This window comes from Muscardinus avellanarius (genome assembly GCF_963383645.1).
Source record: "Muscardinus avellanarius genome assembly, chromosome: 10".
NCBI classification, from domain to species: Eukaryota; Metazoa; Chordata; class Mammalia; order Rodentia; family Gliridae; genus Muscardinus; species Muscardinus avellanarius.
The window spans coordinates 54,369,421-54,392,329 of NC_137796.1; the positions used below are offsets into that span (position 1 = coordinate 54,369,421).

General features: G+C 53.0%; 4 protein-coding genes across 4 annotated transcripts in view; 2 read left to right on the forward strand and 2 right to left on the reverse strand.

Annotated features, from left to right (window-relative positions):
• The window catches only part of BCKDHA (branched chain keto acid dehydrogenase E1 subunit alpha), a gene marked incomplete at both ends in the record, with an annotated part of 32,429 nt that extends 29,734 nt beyond the window's left edge, over positions 1–2,695 (forward strand). Inside the window, 4 exons of the mRNA XM_080702628.1 lie at positions 1,030–1,236; positions 1,470–1,611; positions 1,791–1,962; positions 2,525–2,695. Coding sequence (XP_080558754.1) covers positions 1,030–1,236; positions 1,470–1,611; positions 1,791–1,962; positions 2,525–2,695 — 692 coding nt within the window. The remainder of the gene's footprint in view (positions 1–1,029; positions 1,237–1,469; positions 1,612–1,790; positions 1,963–2,524) is intronic.
• Positions 2,696–3,477: 782 nt separating this feature from the next.
• On the reverse strand, positions 3,478–4,799 carry B3GNT8 (UDP-GlcNAc:betaGal beta-1,3-N-acetylglucosaminyltransferase 8; the record flags this gene model as incomplete). Its single annotated transcript, XM_080703600.1, is given in 2 exon segments — positions 3,478–3,599; positions 3,602–4,799. Coding segments are annotated over 2 exon segments (1,293 nt in total). The 5' UTR covers positions 4,773–4,799.
• Positions 4,800–8,755: 3,956 nt separating this feature from the next.
• On the reverse strand, positions 8,756–16,845 carry DMAC2 (distal membrane arm assembly component 2; the record flags this gene model as incomplete). Its single annotated transcript, XM_080703601.1, has 6 exons — positions 8,756–8,933; positions 9,687–9,849; positions 9,948–10,084; positions 10,694–10,774; positions 13,736–13,932; positions 16,828–16,845. The coding sequence occupies 6 exons, from the start codon at positions 16,843–16,845 to the stop codon at positions 8,756–8,758; spliced, it is 774 nt and encodes a 257-aa protein (XP_080559727.1).
• A 4,381-nt stretch (positions 16,846–21,226) lies between these two features.
• ERICH4 (glutamate rich 4) lies at positions 21,227–22,660 on the forward strand (the record flags this gene model as incomplete). The annotated part of the gene is made up of 2 exons (XM_080703197.1): positions 21,227–21,400; positions 22,406–22,660. 2 exons carry the CDS (start codon positions 21,227–21,229, stop codon positions 22,658–22,660), a joined length of 429 nt encoding a protein of 142 aa, XP_080559323.1.
• Between the last annotated feature and the right edge of the window lie 249 nt (positions 22,661–22,909).

The window sequence follows — 22,909 nt, forward strand, 5'->3', positions numbered from 1 at the left end:
AGGGTTAGGCCAAAGCGAGCCTTCCAGAAGCCCGACCCATTTTAGTTCAAATCCACCTTCTCTAAGAAAGCTTTCCTGCCTACTTCCCTCCTGGGAGGCTTCAACTGCCCCTGTCCCCAGACAGCACTGAGCTGAAGTGTGGGGAAGCTGCCGATGCCTGAGGACGCACAACTCATGCTCCCAGCCGCCCCAGGCAGACAGAAGCCCATCCTGATGCCCTGCCACCAGACTGCAGGCCTGGGGCAGCAAGGGAGCCCCATCCCCTGGTCTGTGCACTGTGTGTGCGCGGGGCTGGCATCCTGCGGATCTGCTTCTTGTATGGAAGGGTTCAGGGCACCTGGCAGGCTCTGGGGCGCCTGCTGGACTTCTTGGATCCAGGAGCATTCTACTTCTGAGCTATACCTTTAGCCCTTTTATATATTTTTTTTTTGAAACAGAATTTCTCTAGGTTACTGAGAGGCTCACTGATGCTGAGGCTGGCCTCAAACCTACGATCCTCCTGTCTCAGCCTTACAAGTACTAGGATTACAGGTATGCCACCACCATGCTCAACTACCCCCAGACCTTTTTATTTTTTTACTTTGAAACAGGGTCTGAGGCTGGCCTCCAACCTGTGGGCTCCTCCTGTCCCATCCTCCCTAATACTGGGTTTCCTGGCATTGCCATCAGGCAGGCCTACCTGGTGAACTTTGCCTTTTTGTAGGGACTTTGGCCCCGAGTGCCTCAGAAAGGCTTGACCTGGGGGCTGGGGGGCTGGGGGCGTCGAGGAGGTTGCTGGCTAACTCAGGCGTGAGCTGCCAGTGGCTTGGCCTGGGTGTCACAGGTGGTGAGAAGGGAGTCAGAGTCTGGCTGTAGGTGGGTAGTATGGGGAGTAATAGAAAGTTTGGAATCAGGGGTGAGGTTTCTGCTCAAACAGTTGGACAGCTGGTGCTAAGAGGGAGAGGATGGGTGGGCAGGTTAGGGGGTCCCCTCCCTGGTTGGGGTACATGTGTGTGTCTGCTCCCGCTCAGCAGCCTCTCATCCCCACAGCGGTGGGGGCGGCCTATGCAGCCAAGCGCGCCAACGCCAACAGGGCTGTTATCTGTTACTTCGGAGAGGGGGCGGCCAGCGAGGGGGACGCCCACGCCGGCTTCAACTTCGCTGCCACCCTCGAATGTCCCATCATCTTCTTCTGCCGGAACAATGGCTACGCCATCTCCACACCCACCTCTGAGCAGTACCGCGGGGATGGCATTGGTAGGGGTCCTGCGTATGCTCCCCCCTCTCGTTTTCTTTCTGTGGAGTCTGGTGTTTGGCGCTGGGAGGTGACAGGGGATGGGGAACCAAGTACTAGCTTGCTCTCTTCCCTTCTCCCTCTTCTGCCTGTTCCTTCTCTCATCCTGGGGCTCGGTCCTTCCTGCTACCTGTTTTCTTCATGAGGTGTTGGGGAGCCCCTCACTGAGACCCTGGGGGCTCCTCTGTCCCTGCAGCGGCACGAGGTCCTGGGTATGGCATTATGTCCATCCGTGTGGATGGCAATGACGTGTTCGCCGTGTATAATGCTACCAAGGAGGCCCGGCGTCGGGCTGTGGCAGAGAACCAGCCGTTCCTCATTGAAGCCATGACCTACAGGTGCCTGCCTCTACCCACCCCTGCCCCCAGTCATCTTCCTTACAGACCGTCCCCAGAACGTGGCCTCATCTCCCGTATTGCATTCCCTGCGGCGCCTTTGCTGCATTTCCACCCCGTCACCCCAGTACCTCCACCCTGCACCAGGGGCCCCAGCTGACCCAGGCCCCTTCCCCGGGCAGGATTGGGCACCACAGCACTAGCGACGACAGCTCGGCGTACCGCTCGGTGGATGAGGTCAACTACTGGGACAAGCAGGACCACCCCATCTCACGGCTGAGGCACTACTTGGGGAGCCGCGGCTGGTGGGACGAGGAGCAGGAGAAGGCCTGGCGGAAGCAGTCGCGCAAGAAGGTGAGGAGCTGCCTGCACCCCGTGCCAGCATGTGGGAGGGGCCTCTGCACGCGGAGAACTCTGCGAGGATGGGGGTACCTGGATCTGGGGTCACCGAACTGAGACTCAGAGGTGTTCCCAGCAAGTCGTCTGCCCTGTTTCTCGTCTCTGAATGGGGTACGGGGGTGCCCACCTCAGAAGGTGGTCTGGATGAGGTGACAGTCCACGTGTCGTGGTGTCCCCCCCTTGCCAGTGGCTGGGAACTGAGAGCCAGTGCTGCCGCTTGGCAAGGGCAGGCCTGCTGTCGGGCAGCTCCATGTGTCTTGGCCCTGCCCCATCCTCATCGTGAAGGGTGGGTCCTTTCTCTTCTCTGGGCCTTGGATCCTCACTTGGAAGCTGCCTGTGTTTTAGGGCTGTAGAGAGGCCTAAATGAATCCCAGCACTTCACAGCACTGCCTGGGCCATGCTGAGGATGGAGCTGCTGGGATTGGCTGCGCTTTAGTGAGGATCCTGTCTATTGTCCCGCTCACGGGGGCGGGGCGTGGAGGAGCCTGGCTGCCTCCTGCACTGCTGTGTCCCGCAGGTGATGGAGGCCTTTGAGCAGGCCGAGCGGAAGCTGAAGCCCAATCTTAACCTGCTCTTCTCGGACGTGTATCAGGAGATGCCCGCCCAGCTCCGCAAGCAGCAGGAGTCCCTGGCCCGGCACCTCCAGACTTATGGGGAACACTACCCTCTGGACCACTTTGACAAGTGAGGTCCCCTAACTACCCCAAGAGGTAGCCCCGAGCTGAGTGGAGGAGGGAGAACTGGCAAGATGTTTCCCCAGCTAGCTCCCTGAAATACTTAGCTGCCAGGTTGCACCTCCCATGCTGTGATGGTGTGGCTCCAGCTTCCTGTCCCTGCTCCTCCAGGCTGCCATCCTTGGGTGGCAGTGCTTGTTGAGGCCTCTCAGCCCTTCAACTGTTGTTACAGAGGGCACCTGGGGGCCAGAAGCCCCTCCTGTGGTCAGGCAGGGGTGGCAGGGCAGCTGGTGGAGCCAGTCAGCAGAATGAATAAACTGTAGCTCTGCATTGGCTGTCCACTTCTCTGTTCTGTTTCCTGAAGTCTGGGGGCAGGAGAGTCCAGCATGGCGGATCTGTGACACCCCAGCCTCTTCACTGTAGGTTAATGAGAGCAAAGTTGTTGATGGATCTACTTACCTGGAAAATTCACAAGCTGGAGGGTCAGCTTCCACAGATGCATGGGGGTAGGAGCCCCTCCAGAGAGGGCCCTGCCTCCCCGTGGGATGGCATGAACCTGTGTCCAGCAAGTGTCTGGGAGGCCCCTCAGAGCTGGCCCTGCCAGGAAGGGGGGGTGGGTAGTGTGAGGATGAGGATGTGCTGAGCTCTGCTCCATACCATTTTGGGGTCCCACAGATGCAAAAACAACTCCAGGCTCAGAGTGGGGAGCACATATTTTTCAAAAACAATGAACAGAAACAGTCTGCTGTCTCATCCTGCCTGCCCAGTCCCCTGCGGGGGAGCACCCAGGAGTGGTTCACGCAGTCAGGTCGAGGACCTCCACCCTCGCATGAGGCCTGGAGGGAGGATCTGGCAGGACAGGCATCTGGGACTCGGGCCAGGTCGGCCTTCCCCTCAAGGCCCAGCACTGGAGCCGCAGGCCTGCAGCTCTCTCCAGAGCCGGATGCTGTCCTGGGGGCTGAGGGGCCGCAGCAGCAGCAGGTTTCGAACACAGGGGTTGGTGGTGCGGTCCGCTGGCCAGGCCGTGAGGAAGCCTGGGTGGGCCCGGGGCACCAGGCCCAGGGCACGGAAGCAAAGGCCAGTGTAGACGTCATCAAAGGGGAAAGGTGCCACACGGGCTGCTGCCTGCAGCAGCCAGGGAGCCAAGCGCCCTGCGATGACATAGCCACCCCCACTTGCGTAGGCTGGGTAGCCGCCTTCGAAGAAGGATCCTGGCACATAGAAGGGTCCTCCAGGCCTCCGGAGAGGCTTGGCCTGGGTAAAGACCTCACCCAGGTAGAGGTTTCGAGCCCAGGTAGCTGGCAGGGTCTTTAGGTGATCAAGCAGGGCAGTGATGTGCACAAAGGCATCATCCTGAACTTGCAGGACAAAATTCACATTGGGACAGTGGCGGCCCAGCCAGGCCAGCAGCAGCAGGTCTTTGAGCGTCCGGTTGTAGGGGACGTCGAGGAAGTCCCAGAGCAGCAGATCACTGTAGCGACGGCTCTCCCAGGCCACCAGCGAGCCTAGGTCAGGTCCCCCCTCACCCACTGGGGACCCCAACAGGAAGAGCAACCGAATCCCAGGAGCTGCACGGCCCCACGTCTCCCTCACGGCCTGTCTTTCTGCAAAGCGTCCTGGTTCTGATTTGACAGCCAGTAGTAGATAGGGGACATCAGTCTCTGAACAGCTGGCCACTTGGCTACTTTCGCCTCCAGGCAGCCATTGAGGGAAGCGCCGGCAAGCTGCTGACAGCAAGAAGCGGCGGAGGTCCTCGGGGTAGGAGGCAAAGTCGGGGATCTTGGCAGCTGCGGCAGCCCCCCAAGCCTGGCAGCCCCCTGCCTCAGCATTGTCCTCACTGGGCAGGGTCCCCAGCTGCCACTGTTGCTGGTTCCAGTAAGCCAAGGGCAGTGGGCTGCCGGTCTGGCCCAGACGAGCTGAGAGGTTGGCGGGCAGGGTGGGCTCTGTGCTGGCTGGTGTGGGGCCTGGCAGGGTGCCCCGGGGCCCGGGGTAGGCCTTGCTAAGCCGGGACTCGGTCCACTCGATGTACACCTTGAGGCCCAGGAGCGTGAGCAGTGCTGAGAGGCAGAGCAGGCACTTGGAGCAGCGCATGACCCGGCCCAGGGAAGGGGCAGCTGAGGGAGCTGCAAGGGAGCCACAGAGGCCTTTGGGGTGCAGGACGGGCCTCCAGAGAGAACCCAGCCGGGCCCGAGGCAAGCAGCCTCGTCTCCCGCAGTCTCAGCCAGCCCTCATCTCCCTCTACCCAGGGACCCAACTGTCACCTTTTCCTAGGCCTGACCCCCCATTCCAATCTTGTTTTTTTCCACCTTCCTCTAAGCTCAGAAGGGCAACCTATTTCCCATCTTCCACAGGCCACTACTCCTACCTCCTCTATCTATACATCCTGCTCCCCAGAAATCAGGATCACTGGATTCCCAGGGGTTGGCACCTTGCACTTCTTAGAAACCCAGCCTCCCTTCCCCAGTGGCCCCACCCCAGGGACTGGGAACCAGGGATCTGGTTCTTCTGTACCTCTTGGTCTGGCTCCCACCAGCTCTGGGCTGCCGCTGGGCCTCTGGTCAGGATTCCTCCAAGCTGCCCCTGCCCCGTGTGCGTCAGGCTGCCGGCCCAGCCAGCCCTGCCCAGCGCAGCCAGTCCTGAGGGGCGGGAAGGAGGGGAGGGAGTGAGAGAGGGAGGGAGCTGGAGGCTGGAGGGCCCCAGGGGTGGGGCGGGGCTGAGGAAGGAGGGAGGCGGGAGGCAGGCTGGGGAGATGGGGCTCCTGCGTGTTGGGGCTGGTCTTCTGGTGAGACAGCGGGAAAGGTAGAGGTGGCTGGAGCAACAGACAGGGACCTGTAAGGCCTGGAAGGGGAGGTTCTGGGAGAGTCCTAGGAAGGGCGAGGCCAAGGCCGGGCCTGTGCTAGGCTGGGTAGTGTCAGAGTGACCTAGGGGGAGGCTGAGTCCCAAAGAGGAAAGGGGTGGGAGGGAGGCCAAGGGGCTGGCACAAGGCCACAGCCAGGAGGCAGCTTGAATGTGCTGAGTGGGGATGGATGGGTGGCCAGAGATAGGGATATTTGCTGTTGCTGCCCATAGTTAGGGTAGAGGGTGATGAGGGACAAGGTGGAGCAGGGACCTCAAGGAGAGGGAGAACTGGGGTGGAAGCTAGAAGAGAGGTGGGGGGTGTGAGGGAGCTGGAGATGAGAGAGGACAGAGAAAGTGGGTTGGAGGGAGATGGAGAGAAGTGTATGTACAAGGAAACTACCGGAGAGCCTGGGAAGGGCTGAGAACAGGGAGTCTGGACCTGGTGCCGGCCCAGGGAGAGGTGGCCAGGGTCCCAGGAGGAGTTAGGGAAGACCGAACGAGGGAGAAGAGCTGGCTGGCAGGGAGCAAAGTGAAAAGCAATAGAGGGTAAGGGACTGGGGTGCGCAGCTACCCCCCACCCCCAGCTGGGCTGACCTTGTACCTCCAACTCCCTTCTGGTCTGGGACTCCTGCCCAAGGGCTGCAAGCCTTTCTTACCAGCCCCACCCAGCCTGGGGGCCAGCCGGAGGCCAGCCTCACCCTTGGGCCCCACCCTTCCCACACTGTTGGTGACTCCCGGATCACTCACCCACAGCCCTCTGGGGAGGGAGAGGGCGCCTGCCTGTGTTTACTGCCGTCTCCTGCTGGGGCCTCTGTTGGGGCTGCGCTGGCTGTCTGGGGAGCCTAGACCTCCTGAGACCTGGGGTGGGACTAAGGGCCCCACTCAGCCTCAGCAGCCTCCTTTATGCCACCTCTGGAGAGGGACTGTCCAGAGAGCATTGTCAGGAACCCAGTCTGTCAGCAGCAGCAGTTTATCTGTCCAGCCCTGATTTCCTCCCCCCACATTTGAATGATGGAGCCCCTGGGAACAGCTGGAGGAAGATGTGGGGAGGAAGTGCTGCTGCTAATGGAATAAAAGAATGGGGAAGATAGGCAGGGGCTGGGCAGGGCCAAGCCCGCCTCTGTACCTCTGTACCCAGGGGCCAGGAGGACAGTCAGGGCCCACCAGCCCTCCTGGCTCATCTTGCTTCCTCCAGGGGCACAGAGATTTTCTGCTGGGGTGACGCTGCCTCTCCTGAGGCCTTGGGAAGTTTCACAGGGTAAAGTGCTGGCTGTTGTAAGCATCAGACTGGGTTTAGTTAGGAGAGAGAAACCACAGAGCACTTAGAACAGGGAAAGTTCAACATAGAGTGAGTGAGAAAACATGGGATTGAAAAAACCAGAGACCAACTGGTATCTTCCCGTGGATTGCAGTTTGTGGGTGAACATGCAGGTCAAATGTGATCAGTTCAATGAGCTTTTGGGTTCTCTGTATTCATGTTACGCCGGAGTAGTTCTAGTATCAGCTTCATTCACTGTAAGTTACTCTTGGGTCCAAGTTCCAGTCAGCTAACTGAGTAACTATTAGAGCCACCTCCAGCTGCACAAGGTGATCCGTGTATCAGGAATCTCTAGCTAAAGTACATCCGGCAAATTTGGCCTAAGCTAGTGTTAATATCCACCCCTGTTGGTCTGATGCCCTTAAGAGTCCATTCCTGCCTATATACCCCAGGTTTCTTGCTATGCACCTATTTGCAAAGTCTTGGTCTTTTGGTGTATAACCTACTTCCTCCTGGGTCCTAGAGGACCCCGGTTCCCCTGAGCAAGCTGAGATTTGAGGTTATTTATGGGTCTGTGGGCAGCAGGGGGCGCTTGTAAGTCTTGAAAGGACATCCCTTTCAAGGTGAGGTCATCAGTTTCCAAGGGTTAGGAAAGGGCTGATGGTTCCCTTGGCACCAGTAAAGGAGGCTGCAAGTAACTTGGGGGTTTGAGACCTGTGGAATCAGGTCCAGCCATGTGACTTCATTCCAAAGAACTTTTGGGGCTGTCATGGAAGCTTTCTAGTTCTCAGACCCCGACTTAAGAGACCCCCCGCTTGTCACTATTTGATAAAGCACTCAAGGGCACTCACAAGAAAACACCCAACATCCTAGTCTGTAGAATTGTCTCTGCTGCCACTGCCACAGCTATCAGGCACAGCAGCCCCGGGGGCTCCCAGGATGCACTGCAGTTGGCACCCTGTCACCATCAACCACAGGTGACAGCTGGGCTATGAAGCCGCTGTGTGCTGGGATTTCTGGCATCCTGTTTCCCATCAGCAAGGCGCTCAGTGCTGCTCTCAAACTCAAAGGCACAACCAAACCTACCCCAAGCCCGAGTTTAGAGCCTGTCCTGGGACGTCTCAGGTAGTCTGTTCGATGTCTGGATCCACTCAGGAGAATAAAAACACAGGCAAAGTTGAACAGATAAAGTTTAATATAAAAAAATTATTGACTTCAGTGATTGGTAATCACGAGGAATTCCTTGGTAAAATTCCTTGGAATTGACTGGAGGAGCCTCAGTTGTTCTATGAAACCGCTGGGGCCGGGATGCCGGAGGTGGCTGCTGACCATCTGGCTACCCAGGAAGAGGTGCTGGGGAGCCTCCTACCCTGCAAGTGCACACACCTTTCCTCCTGAGTGTTTCCAGCGCCCTCTGCTGATGAAGCCCATCGTAGAAAGTAAAGGCCTAACCATTCCATATTCACAGGTGACAAAAAAGTTGGATTTGGAGCCAAAGATCAATAAATCAGTAACTGGCAACAGTATGGGACTTGGGGTGCTACTGGCCTTTGGTTTCAGTGAGACAAGGGTGCTGGACACCTGCAGTGATCTCAGCATCACTACAAAGTGCCAACAGCATCCCATGTCAGCGAGGGTCCCTGCAAGAGACAGCCACAGGCTCAGATGTGGATAGTTAGAGAGAAGCCTCCTGGTAAGGCTGAGCCATACCAGGAGAACTGAATGCAGCTGCCTCCCCAGGCCCCAGAGGCAGGGGCGGAGTGGTGTGGACAGGCCTGCCTGGCAGGACAACAGGAGCTGACCACCAGCCAAGGGCAGCCAAGAATAAATACCCTGCACTTCACACTCTCCTCCCTCTGACCTGCCAGCTTCCTTCCCCCACTGAGTGAACCCCACTGGATGTCAAAGTGTGGGGGCCCACTAGACTCCACACAGCCCACTGAGATCCTGCTGGACGGAGTGCAACGCAGGCTGAAGGCTACGTAGAAGTAGGGCTGGCTGCATCCCCACGCTGCTCCTCCAGCCCCAGCCTCGGCTCCTGGGCCTCGTCAGACCCCACGACCTCACAGTTGGGCAGCATCTCCTCCACCAAGATCCGGGTGAGGCCTGGGTAGGACACGGCAGGGAGGTCTGAGATGTCCAGCCTACGCAGGTTCCTGAAATGGAGCGAGGCGGACAGGAGGCTGGTATGAGGATGGTGTGCGTGTAGCACGCATGTATGGGGAGGTCTTCTCACCTTAATTTCAACCTGAAGTAAAACCTGGCTAAAAACCTTTCACTCTAGCTTCCTGAAATAAAATCTTTTTTTTTCCCCCTTCTTTTCTGGAGATGGAACCAAGGCCTTGCACATGCTAGGCAAGCGCTCTACCACTGAGCAACATCCCTGAACAGAATACATCTATAGTTGTAAGCACATGAGATTCACTGTGTTAACTACCTCAGGCTCCTACTGTTCTTCAGTGGTATAGATACCATGGAAGTTTCACTAAAACCAAAAGGAGCCGGGCATGGTGTCGCACTCCTGTAATACCAGTACTTGCTTGGGAGGCTGAGACAGGAGAATAGCAGGTTCAAGGCCAGCCTCAATAACTCAGTGAAGCTTTCAGCAACCTGCTGAGAAACTCTTTCCAAATAAAATAAACTGGGTTGGGGGTGTAGCATGGAGGTAGAATGCCCCTGAGTTCAATCCCCAGCAACACCCCCCCCCAGAAAAAAGGGGAAGAAAACCACCACTTAATTTCCCCAGAGATGTACTGCAACTGAGGCAGCTCATCCACGCTTACCCACCAACCCCGAGGGCTGCAAGGGAGGAGATACTGAACAGACCAACAGCGCTCTACCCCACCTTCTCTCCTACACCAGCTGGGGAGGAGATACTCTGGTGGGGCCAAGCTGAGCTGAGGTCTTACTGGAGGTGGTGGAGGCAGGCGAGGCCCCGCTCAGAGATGCGAGGACAGCCGGCAAGCGAGAGCTCCTCCAGTGACCAGGCCAGGGGGTGAAGGCGGCTGAGAAACCAGTCGTCCACATAGGGGCAGCGCTGCAGCGACAGGACCTGGAGCTCCTTCAGGGGCACTGCAGGGCAAGGGGCTGGATGGCACCAGGCTCTGGATCCCACCACCAAAAGGGAAGCACGGAGGCCTTTCCCTTTCCCGCCCCCTGGGCCTGCTCACGGAGGTTGTCCAGGCCTTTGTAGTTGATGGCACAGCCGCTGGCATCCACAGCCTGCACCGGCACCGTCTGCAGATTCAAGAACTCAGAGGAGAAGCGGCCATACTTATCTGGCCTGATCCACTCATGGCCCTGAAACCTGGGAAGGGGAAGGAGGGAGTGTTGGCAAGCACCACCCCGCCCAAGGCCTCCAGCTCTAGAGTCTACCCCAGTGCCAAATAATAAAGCAACGGCTGGTACTGGGGATGGAACCCAGAGGCATTCTACCTCTGAGCTACACTCCCAGCCCTACATTTTATTCTTTTTTTTTTTTTTTTTGGTGGCACTAGGGGTAGAACCCAGGTGCTTTCTACCTCCAGGCTATACTCCCAGAACTATTTTCTATTTTATTTGGAAACAGGGTCTCACTAAGTTGCTGAGAGCCTCAGTAGCTGAGGCTGGCTTCAAACCTGTGCGATCCTCCTGTCTCAGCCTCCCAAGCACAGGGTTACAAGCGTTCACCACCATGCCTGGCTTTTATTCATTATTTTGAAACGGGGTCTCACTAAGTTGCTGAGGGCCTCACTAAGTAGCTGAGGCTGGCCATGAACCTATGATCCTATGGTCTCAGGTAACCAACTCTCAAAATTTAGAGAGCCACTAGGAGGCAGAGACGGGCTCAACAGGGAAGCCCCTCTGCAGAGGCTGGACTCAGGTGCTTTGCTGCCGCCCCCACCCCCACTCCCATCCCAAACCTCTGTTGTCGTACTTGACAGCACCTCCCAGTTTCAGAATGAAGAAGGCACCTCTGATGTATGGACCATATTTCTCCTGGATGTTGGTGAGGGATCTGCCAAGAAAATGGAAGCAAAGATGAGGCCTGGGGAGCACTGCACCCCTCAACTGCCCCAGTACTGCTGAGGGGCAGAACCTGGAGCTGCAAATTTTAGTGCCCATTAAGTGTTGGGCACTGGGGACTCAGTGTTGACTATGGCAGAAAGCTTCCTTGCCCTTCATTTTTGATGACCCGAAAGTGGGAAGTAGATAACAAACCAGGAAATAACTGCAAACTGCAGGTTACCGATTCCATGACAAAAAGAAACCATACGAAACACCTAGTGGGACTAGCTTTGGGTCAAGGGCTGGACAGTGGAGGTTCATTTAGTTTGAGTGTTAAAAATCACTGCTTAGAGCTGGGGGTGGTAGGGCATACCTGTAATTCCAGTACTTGGGAGACTGAGACAGGTGGATCGCATTTTCAAGACCAGCCTCAGCAATTTAGTAAGGCCCTCAGCGACTTAGTGAGATGCCGTTTCAAAACTTAAAATAGGGCTGGGGGAAGAGCTTAGAGGTAGAATGCCCCCTGAGTTCAATCCCCAATACAGAAGAAAAAAATCACTGTTTAGAGGCAGTAAGATTTGCACAGACCTGAATGATGAGAAGGAACAAGAGGATCAAGGCAAGGGCCTGCCAGGCCCAAAGAATGGAGCACAAAGGCTTGGAGGCTTGAATGAGGATGGTCACGTAAATAGCTACAAGGAGCCAGGCCTGGCACACGCCTATGATCCCGGTACGAGGGGGCCTCAGGAACCTAGTGAGACTCCCTTTCAAAATAAAAAGAGCTGGGAGTATAGTTTGGAGATAGAATGTCCCGAGGCTCAATCCACAGTACCAAAAAAGAAAAGAAAAGAAAAAAAAAAAAAAAAAAAACACTTGGGGCTTTAAGCAGGGTGTAATGTTTTATATTTTGTTTCATATTTTACTTATTTTCTTTTATGTGTGTGTGTGTGTGTGTGTGTGTGTGTGTGGTATTAGGGATTGAACCCAGCAGCTTTCTACCTCTGAGCTACACTGCCAGCCTTGTTTTTTAATTTTTGAAACAGGGTATCTCTAGGTTGATGAGAATCTTGCTAAAATGCTGTGGCTGGTCTTGAACTTTGATCCTCCTGGCTCAGTCTCCCAAGTACTGGGATTATAGGCATGCACCACTACGCCCAGCTGTATTTTACTTTCTTTTTTTTTTGCGGGTCTGGGGATGGAACCCAGGGACATCTGACCTCTGAGCTACACCCCCTGCCCTATTTTTTATTCTTTATTTTGAAACCGGGTCTCACTGAGTTGCAGAGGCCTCACTAAGTAGCTGAGGCTGTCCGCGAACCACGATCCTCCAGTCTCAGCCTCCCGAATGCTGGGATTACAAGCGTGCGCCACCACGCCCGGCTTTCATTTGAGTCCTTCAGCTGTTTTGCAAATGAGGAGGATGCAGGTTAAAGGTCAGGAGATTACTATAATGACTTGACCTTAAAATAAAGGGGCTCAGACCAGGATATGAACAGCATAGTTGATGAGAACTGTTCACTGGTCACATTTGGAATATTCTAGTATTGCATTAATTCTGGAATTAATAGAGAGCAGAGAATATAAGGGAAGAAGCTTAAAAGTTGCAGATTTTTTTTTTTTTCTTTTTTTGGTGATACTGGGTGTGGAACCCAAGCGTTTTCTAGCTCTGTGCTATACTCCCTATTTTATATTTTATTTGGAAACAGGGTCTCACTAAGTTGCTGAGAGCCTCACTAAGTAGCTGAGGCTGGCTTAGAACTTGTGTGATCCTCCTGTCTCAGCCTCCCAAGCGCAGGGATTATAAGCGTGCGTCACCATGCCCAGCTGAGCAGAATTTTTATTTATTTTTTTGTGATACTGGAGATTGAACCCAGGGGCATTCTACCTCTGAGCTATACCCCAGCCCTATTTTATTTTTATTTTGAAACAGGTTCTCATTAAGTTAATGAGAGTCTCACTACTTGCTGAGGCTGACCTCAAAAATGTGACCCTCCTGTCTCAATCTCCCAAGTACTGGGATTACAGGCATGAGCCACCATGCCTGTTTGTTTGTTTGTTGTGGTACCACGGATTGAATCCGGGGCATTTTACCTCGGAGCTACACCCCCAGCCCTAGTTTCATTTCTTCTTTCCCTTCCCTTCCCTTCCCTTCCCTTCCCTTCCCTTCCCTTCCCTTCCCCTCCCCTCCCCTCCCCTCCCCTCCCCTCCCCTCCCCTCCCCTCCCCTCCCCTCCCCTCCCCTCCCCTCCCTCCTTTCTTTCTTTCTTTCTTTCTTTCTTTCTTTCTTTCTTTCTTTCTTTCTTTCTTTCTTTCTTTCTTTCTTTCTGTGGTACTGGGGTTCCTAGAAACCCTTCTACCTCCGGGCCACACTCCCAAACCTATTTTATATTTTATTTGGAAACAGGGTCTCTTAAGCCAGCTGCACTGGCTTCGAACCTGTGAGATCCTTCTGTCTCTGCCTCCCAAGCACGGGGATTACAAGTGTGCACCACCACGCCCGGCCTTTTTTAAAAATTTTTTTTGTGGGTCTGGGGATGGAACCCAGGGGCATTCAGCCTTTGAGCTACACCCGCTGCCCTATGTTTTATTCTTTATTTTGAAACCAGGTCTCACTGAGTTGCAGAGGGCCTCACTAAGTAGCTAAGGCTGGCTTCGAACCCATGGGATCCTCCTGTCTCAGCCTCCCAAGCGCTGGGATTACAAGCGTGCGCTGCCACGCCCGGCTGAGCAGATTTTTTTTTAGGAAGAAATGAAAGGTTTGGTTTTAGCCATGTTAGGTTTGAGGCCAACCAGATCTCCAGTGAGGCAGTGGCAGCAGGTGCCTTGAGAAGGGAGCAGGTGGGAGATAAAGCTGAAAGAGCTGGCAGGGTGGGTAGTGGAAGCCAGTGCTGCCTGGGGTGTGAAGGGAAGGCACTGGGCTCTGGACGCTGAGGCTGAGCAGCAGCCGGGCCATGCAGGCTGCAGCTTCTCACCTGTTTTTCTGGTGTACCTTCAGCGTCTCCATCTTCATTAAGTACTCCCTGAGAAACTCCACATCATAGAAGCGGTCACTCAGGAACTTAAGTAGTGTTCTTCTCTGCCTCTGATTGCCCTCTGGGGGCACACTCCCACTCAGGTCATGGATGCCCCTAGTACCCCCATTACATACTGGTACTGCCAGGCGCAGGATCTGGAAGGGAAGAGAAAAGAAGGGGTTGAGCCTGGAACCTGATACCCTCATTTTTTTGGGGGGGGGTGTAATACTGGAATAGAACACAGGGGCATTCTATCTTTGAGCTACACCCTCAGTTTGCTCTATCTTTTTTGGGGGGTACTGGGGATGGAACCCAGGAGCATTCTACCTCCAAGCCATACCCCCAGCCCGATTTTTTATTTCTTTATTTTGAAACAGGGTCTGAGTTGCAGAGGGCCTCACTAAGCAGTAGCTGAGGCTGTCCACGAAGCACAATCCTCCTGTCTCAGCCTCCCAAATGCTGGGGTTACAAGCATGCGCTACCACGTCCGGCATCCATCCATACATACATACCTGAATGGAACCCAGGGGCATTCCACCTTCAAGCTACACCCCCAGCCCTATTTTTAGTTTTTATTTGGAAACAGGGTCTCACTAAGTTGCAGAGGACCCAAGTTTCTGAGGCTGTCCTCAAACCTGCTATTTTCCTTTCTCAACCTCCCAAGTACTGGGATCACAGCCGTGTGCCACCATGCCTGGCTGATGCCCCATTCTTGCTCCATGACCCTCAATCCCCGGCTTCCTGACACCCATGAAATTTTCCTTTCAGAGCTTCCCAGTTCTGCCCTGGAGGTATAGCTCGGTGCGAGAGTACTTGCTTACTACGCACAATGCCCTGGGTTCAATCCCCAGCGCAAAAAAAAAAAAAAAAAAAAAAAAACCTTTCAAATTCTGTCCAAAATTTCCCTGTGTTTTCTCCAATTTATTTTTTCTGCGGGTTTGGGGATGGAACCCAGGGGGCATGCAAACTCCGAGCTACACCCCCTGCCCTACTTTTTATTCTTTATTTTGAAACCGGGTATCACTGAGTTGCAGAGGGCCTCACTAAGTAGCTGAGGCTGTCCGCGAACCGCGATCCTCCAGGTCTCAGCCTTCCGAATGCTGGGATTACAAGCATGTGCCACCATGCCGGGCTTCTCCAATTTCTTCAGGCTTACCATGAACTTGTGATCCTTCTGCCTTAGCCTCCCAAGTGGCCAAAGTCCTCTCTTAACTCCTAAATTCTTTTCTTAATCAAATTTGCCTGTTCTCCCCAGATATATATATATATATATTTTTTTTTTCCTTCTTTTTTTTTGGTGGTACTGGAGGTGGAACTCAGAGGCCTTCTACCTCTGGGCTATACTCTCAAACCTATTTTTATATTTTTATTCGGAAACAGGGTCTCACTAAGTTGCTGAGAGCCTCACTAAGTAGCTGAAGCTGGCTTCAAGCCTGTGCGATCCTCCTGTCTCAGCCTCCCAAGCGCGGGGATTACAAGCGTGCGCCACCATGCCCGGCTCCCCTCAAAATTTTCCCAATTTATTTATTTTTCCTTAAATTCATTTTTTTTTTGTACTGAGAATTAAAGGAGCACTCTACCTCTAAGCTACACCCCCAACCTTGTTTTTAGAAATTCCTTTTTAATTTTTATTTATTTATTTATTTTATTTATTTATTTTTTTTGCGGAACTGGGGATCGAACCCAGGGGCATTCTACCTCCAAGATACACCCCAGCCCTATTTTTTTATTCTTTTTTTTTTTTTTTTTTTGCGGGTCTGGGGATGGAACCCAGGGGCATTCAACCTCCGAGCTACACCCCCTGCCCTATTTTTTATTCTTTACTTTGAAACGGTCTCACTAAGTAGCTGAGGCTGTCTGCAAACCGCCATCCTCCAGGTCTAGTGTGCGCCACCACACCCGGCTTTTATTCCTTATTTTGAAACAGGGTCTCACTAAGTTGCAGAGGGCCTCACAAGTTGCTGAGGCTGGCTGCAAATCCATGATCCTCCTGTCTCAGCCTCCCAAGTACAGGGATTATTCCTAGTTTAGAAATTTCGGGCATGATGGCGCACATAATCCCAGCATTTGGGAGGCTGAGACAGGAGGATCCTGGTTCGCAGAGAGCCTCAACAACTAAGGGAGGCCATTTGCAATTCAGTGAGACCCTGTTTCAAAAAATAAAAAAAGCTAAAAAATAGGGCTGGGGTGTAGCTCGGAGGTAGAATGCCCCTGGGTTCGATCCCCAGTATCAATAAACAAACAAAACAGGGTGAACCACCAGGCCCAGCTTCATTCCTTCATTTTACCCAACTCATCCTAAATCCTCTTATTTTCTATCATACATTCTCCTCTTTAATTTCCCTCAGAATCCTCCCGTGGAATTCCCAAATTCACCTCTTAATTCCTGCCCTGTCACATCATGTCTTTAGTTTATCATCAAAATCTCTAAATCTTCCAGGCATGGTGGTGCATACTTGTAATCCCAGTACTTGGGAGGCTGAGACGTGAGGATCGTAGGTTCGCGGCCACTTAGGCCCTCTGCTACTTGGTGAGATCCTTTTTCAAAATAAGAAAAAATCGGGCCGAGAATGTAGCTTGGAGGTAGAATGTCCCTGGGTTTATTTCGGTACTGCAAAAATATAAAAGAAAACTCTCTCTAAGTCTCCCACCAATTTCCTTTAGATTTATCCTTTAACCTCCACCCACTGACCCAAAACCTTCCAAAGCCCTCATCCGGTCCAGCCCCACCCTCTCCTTTCATTGGGTCCCAGAGTCACGTGACCATGTCATTCTCTCTACGCGCCTCTTAAGAACATACTCCTTCATCCCTATTGGCTCCTCTCGCCGAGGTCCCGCCCACCCGCTCTAGCCGTCCGCGCCGGCGCGGGCCGGGGACCTTTCTTGCCTCCCTCCCCGGTAACAACTGGTGCTCGCTCCCGGGAAGGCCTCGCGGCAGACGGTGCTGCTCCCTCCTGCCTCCTTGATCCCTCGGGCCTGGACAAAGGCTGTGGAGGTGGAGGCTGCAGAGCACGCAAATTTGTGGCGTCCTAGAAGCCCCGGGCACCTACCACCTTGGGCGCTGCCATCTTTCTGGGTTACGTAAACGCAGGGGCCGGCCTTATCGCACCCTCGTGGTTCTGTGGCTAATTCTCCGTGACCACGCCTCTTTTCCAGTCCTCTTCTTAAAGGAGCACGCCTGTTTTACTCTTGGGTTTAGGGATTGCTCAGAGCACCCTCTATACTGCTTTTAAAAAAATTAAAAGCCGGGCGTGGTGGGGTACACTCGTAATCCCAGCGTTCGGGAGGCTGAGGCAAGAGGATTTCGGTTCGAGGACAGCCTCAACTACTTAATGAGGCCCTTTGCAAGTCAGTGAGATCCTGTTTCAAAATTAAAAAAAAAAAAGGGCTGGGGGGCTAGCTCTAAGGTAGAATGCCTCTGGGTTCCATTCTCAGTACTGAAAAAATATATATAATATATAGTATATATAATATAGTATAATAATATTAATATGATATTATTACATTATATATGATATTACATATGATATATACTGAGGATTGAACCCAGGGGCATACTACCTCTGGGCTACACCACCAGTCTTATTCTGTTTTTATTTTGAAATGGGGTTTCTCTAATTTTTCTTTTTGGTGGTACTGAGGTTCCTGGAAGCCCTTCTATTCTCTGGGCTACAGTCCCAGACCTATTTTATTTTTGGAAACAGGGTCTCAAGCCAGCGCGGCTGGCTTCGAACCCGCGCGATCCTCCTGTCTCTGCCTCCCAAGCGCAGGGATTACAAGCGTGCGCCACCACGCCCAGCGGGGTTTCTCTAATTTTTGAGGCTGACCTCAAACCTGTGAACCTCCTGTCCAGCCTCCCAAGTACTGGGTTATAGGCGTGCACCACCACACCAGGCTTTTTATACTCTTAAAATGGAATCCTGTACCTGTTGCAGTGGTGCACACAGTAATCCCAGTATTTAGGAGTCTGAGATAGAAGGAATACAGGTTCAAGGACAGCCTCAGCAATTTAGTGAGCCCCTGTTTCATATATTAAAGGGGAGGGTTGGGGTGTAGCTCAGAGGTAGAATACTCTTGTATCAAGAGAGAAAAAAATCCCTAGGTCCAAAGAAAATAGAAAGAAAAGGAAACAGCCATCAAAGATCAAGGGGAAATTGTTCCAGGCAGAAGTGAGAATAGGTGCAGAGACCTCGAGGTGATAACCTGCTTGCGGGGTCGGGGGGCTGGTTCAGAGAGGTGGGCAGGGGAAAACCATCCAGCCTGTTAGGGTTTAATTTTATTCCCAGTGGAAGAGGGGCACATTAAAATCTAATTCATGCCAGGTGTGCAGTTGTGCATTCCTGTAATTCTAGCTACCCTGGAGACTGAGGCAGGAGGATCTCAAAGCCCAGTCTGAGCAGCTTATTGAGACTCTCTTGAAATTTAAAAAGTAAAAGGGCTGGAGATGTAGGTCAGTAGTAGAGTGCTTCTGGGTTTGATACCCAAAGTCAATAAAAAATAGGATTTGCATTTTGTAAATATCATTTCAGTCAGGTGTAGAATGTGTGTGTGGGGGGGAGGGGGGACTGGGGATGGAACCCGGGGGCATTCTACCTCCGAGCTACACCCCCAGCCCTATTTTTTTATTCTTTATTTTGAAACGGGGTCTCACTGAATTGCAAAGGGCCTCACTAAGTAGCTGAGGCTGTCCATGAACTTTGATCCTCCTGTCTCAGCCTCCGGAATGCTGGGATTACAAGCCTGTGTCACCTCGCCGCCGCCAGGCTGGGGAATGGATCTTAGAGGGCAAAGGTGGACCTAAGGGTGCCGGCAAGAAGCTGCTGCAGTAGTCCACACAAGTGACGAATAGGATGGGAGCAGTGGCAGTGGTGAGACGTGTGCAGACTCCGGGCCTGTTTTGAAAGTCAGGCCACAGTTTGAGAACCTGAAAAGATGGAAAAACTGAGGAAGCCTCAGGTTTGGGAGGATGGGAATGATAGGCTGAGCACCATTCCCTCAAAAACTGGCCTGATGTTCCTGTATTACTTTATATGGTAAAAGAGACTTTGTATCGGGCGTGGTGACACACACGCTTGTCATCCCAGGACAGGTGGTTAGTAGGTTCGAGGACAGCCTCAACAAGTAGTGAGACTTTCATCAATCCAATGAGACCCTTTCTCAAAATAAATAGGACTGGAGTATAGCTTGGAGGTAAAATGCTTCTGGACTCAATCCCCAGTACCACACACACACACACACACACACACACACACACACACACACGAGACTTTATAGATGTGATGAAATTAAGATTTGGGGTGAAATTAAGATTTTACTGGAGATCGAACCCAGGGACATTTTACCTCTGGGCTACACCTCCAGCTCTTTTTGTTTTCTTCTTCTTCTTTTGTGGTACTGGGGATGGAACCCAGGAGCATTCTACCTCCAAGCTACATCCCCCAGTCCTATTTTTTATTCTTTATTTTGAAACAAGGTCTCAATGAGTTGCAAAGGGCCTCACTAAGTAGCTGAGGCTGTCCATGAACTTTGATCCTCCTGGCTCAGCCTCCCAAATGCTGGGATTACAAGTGTATGCCACAAACCCAACTTTTTTTTTTTTCTACTTCTGAGCGACACCCCCAGCCCTATTTTTTATTCTTTATTTGGAAACAGGGTCTCACTCAGTTGCAAAGGGCCTAAGTAGCTGAGGCTGTCTGCGAACCACAATCCTCCTGTCTCAGCCTCCCAAATGCTGGGATTATAAGCGTGCACCACCACGCCTGGCTCCGGTTTATTCTTTAATTTGAAACAGTCTCACTAAGTTGCAGAGGTCTTGCTAAGTTGCTGAGGCTGTCCTGGAACCTGCAGTCCTCCTGTCTCAGCCTCCCAAGTACTGGAATTACAGATCTATACCACCATGCCCAGTGAAATATGGAAATTATCATAAATAATTGGTGAAAGGTCCCAGAGGGTTCTATCAGAGGGAGGATGGAGGGTCAGAGTCAATAAAAGATGGGATGATGGGATGATGGAAATAGAAGCTTAGGAGTGATGCAAGAAAGGGGCGATGAGCCAAGAAAGAGTTTTGGAAGCTGAAAAAGACTTGGATAGGGACTCTCCTCTAGAGCCTCCAGAAAGAACCAGCCTATGCACCTGCCTTAGATTTCTGACCTCCAGAACTGTAAGAGACTAGCTTTGTGTTTTGTTTGTGAGCTTTTGTGGTGCCAGGGACTGAACCCAATGGCATTCTACGTCTGAGCTACACCTCCAGCACTTTTTTTTTTTTTTTTTTCAGAACTGGGGATGGAATCCAAGGGCATTCGATCTCTGAGCTATACCCCCTGCCCCATTTTTTAATTATTTTGAAACAAGGTCTCACTGAGTAGTAAAGGACCTCCCTAAGTAGCTGAAGCTGGCTACAAACTGCAATCCTCCTGTCTCAGCCTCCTGAATGCTGGGATTACAAGCATGTGCCACCACGCCCAGATAGCCCTATTTTTAAATTTTTAAATTTTTTTTCTTTTTGTGGTACTAGTGGTGGAACCCAGGGGCTTTTCTACCTCTGGGCTATACTCCCAGACCTATTTTATACTTTATTTAGAAACAGGGTCTCACTAAGTTGCTGAGAGCCTCACTAAGTAGCTGAGGCTGGCTTCGAACCTGTGCAATCCTCCTGTTTCAGCCTCCCAAGTGCTGGGATTACAAGCGTGCACCACCACGCCTGGTTTATTCTTTATTTTTGAAACAGGGTCTCGCTGAGTTGCAAAGGGCCTAAATAGCTGAGGCTGTCCACAAACCGTGATCCTCCCATCTCAGCCTCCCAAATGCTGGGATTACAAGCATGTGCCACCATGACTGGCTCTATTTTTTGTTTTGAGACAGAATCTAGCTTAGTGGTTGAGAGTCTAACTAAGTTGCTGAGGCTGTCCTTGAACCTGGATCCTCCTGTCTCAGCCTCCCAGTACTGGGATTACTGGTGTGTGCCACCATGCTCAGCTTTTTATGCCCCCTCCCAGTCTTTTCCATGGCAAGGCTGCCCTGATGTAGGCACATCCAGGCTCAGTGGAATCTGCTGCTCTTCAGTAGGCAGCCTGGGCACTGGTAAGCCAGCCTGGAGATGGCCACAGCCTGGGGACAGGCAAGCCGGGGAGGCAGAGGAGGCGCGGCTGGAAAGGCAAGACAGGGCTGCATCACAGACACAGCACTGTGAGGGGTCTGGACTAGGAAGAGGCAGGAAGGTGAAGTTTGACCCTTGTGAGCCTGTGTGTGTGTGTGAGAGAGAGAGGCTGGACTTCGGAAGGATTAAAAACAAAAAAAAAAGCCACAGCTGGCAGATTGTAACTGAGGAGTGGACTTTGAGATGCCTCTGCCCCCTCCCCACTGCCCTTTCCTCTCCACCCCTAAGTTCCCCAGGAGACTGGGTCGCCCTGGACCTTGTTACTTCCTGCTCCTGGAAGCCACAGCCCAGCTATGGAGCTGTGGATGCAGCTGAAGCAGGCTGGGCTGGAGCCCCCAGGGCTGGGCCCGCCCCCTCGGGCCCTGTGGGGGGCCCCCCTGGAGGACAGCCCTGGCCAGCCCCTCCTGTCCCGGGGAACAGGACCCGGAGGTGCCCAGCAGAGCCTGCTGTGGATCTGGGAGGAGCTGGTAAGTGAGGGGTTTGGAGGGACCAGAGGCGGAGGGGGGAGAGGGAGAGGGAATGAGTGACTACAGAAAGGGCCAGAGATGAGCCGGGCGTGGTGGCAATCCCCGCGCTTGGGAGGCTGAGGCAGGAGGATCGCACAGGTCCGAAGCCAGCCTCAGCTACTTAGTGAGGATCTCAGCAACTTAGTGAGACCCTGTTTTTAAATAAAGTATAAATAGGTCTGGAAGTATAGATCCGAGGTAGAAAAGCCTCTGGGTTCCACCCCCAGTGCCACCAAAAAAAAAAAAAGGGCCAGAGATGGAAAACCAGAAACAAAGTGACAGGAATAGAGAAACAGGCAAGGAGAGAGAGGTGGAGAAACAGTGAGAGAAAAGAGTGGAGCCCAAGACAGACAGACACACAGAGGACAGAGATGGAAACCAGAGACTGAGAGCAGGGGGAGAGAGGGAAAGACAGAGGGAGAGAGAGAGGCAGCCAAGGGCTGGGACAGAGAGATGGGGAAATAGAAACAGGATGGGGGACACAGAGAGATACAGGAACAGAGAGGGACAGAGACAGATAAATAGAGACAGATACAGATAACAAGACAGACAGGTGGAACAAAATAGCCAGGTATGGTGGCACATTCCTGTAATCCTAGTACTTGTGAGGTTGAGACGAGAGGATCACAGATTTGAGGACAGTCTCAGCAACTTGGCAAGGCCCTTTGCAACTGGGAGTGTGTCTTGGAGGTAGGATGCCTTCCTAGTACTTAAAAAAAGGAAAGAAAGGAGGGAGGGAAGGAGAGAGGGAGAAAGAGAGGGAGGGACAGAGGGAGGGAGGGAGGGACACAGAGATAGAGAGACACCAGAAGAGCTCAGGTGGCACCAAGGGCCGAGGGCCACAGTGAGGACCCTGCCCCGGGGCCGGAAGCCAGGACCCGAGCTGACACCTGCTCCCACCCAGGTCCTGGTGGGACCCCTTGCCCTCTGGGGCGGCATGTCCATGATACTCCTTCCTGCTGGCAGGGAAACCTACGCCGAGTGGATGTCCAGCTGCTGGGCCAGTTGTGCAGCCTGGGGTTGGAGATGGGGGCACTTCGGGAGGAACTGGTGGCCATCCTGGAAGAGGAGGAGGAGGAGGAGGTCATCAACAAGGAGGAGGAGGAGGAAGAGGAGGAGATCATCAATGAGGTGGAGGAAAAGGAGGAGGAGGACGAGGAAGGACACCTGGGAGCCTCCTGTCCAGCCCAACGCCCACCTGACTTTGAGATGACCATCTGAGGTGCTTTAGTTTGACACGCAAAGGAGAAGGGAGGTTTGCTGATCCAATGAGACTTGAAACCAGCGGTGCTCCTCGAGCAAGTGCTTCCTCTGAAGACGTCTGCAATGAGATCTAGATACTGGCCAGTGCGCTGTGGGCTTTTTGATGGCAGATGACGTGGGAGGCGTGCGGAGACGCTGAGGTGCACTGGCACAAGTGGATCTGTGGGTGTGTCTCCAGTGTGGCGGGAAGTGTGGGTCTTTGCAGAT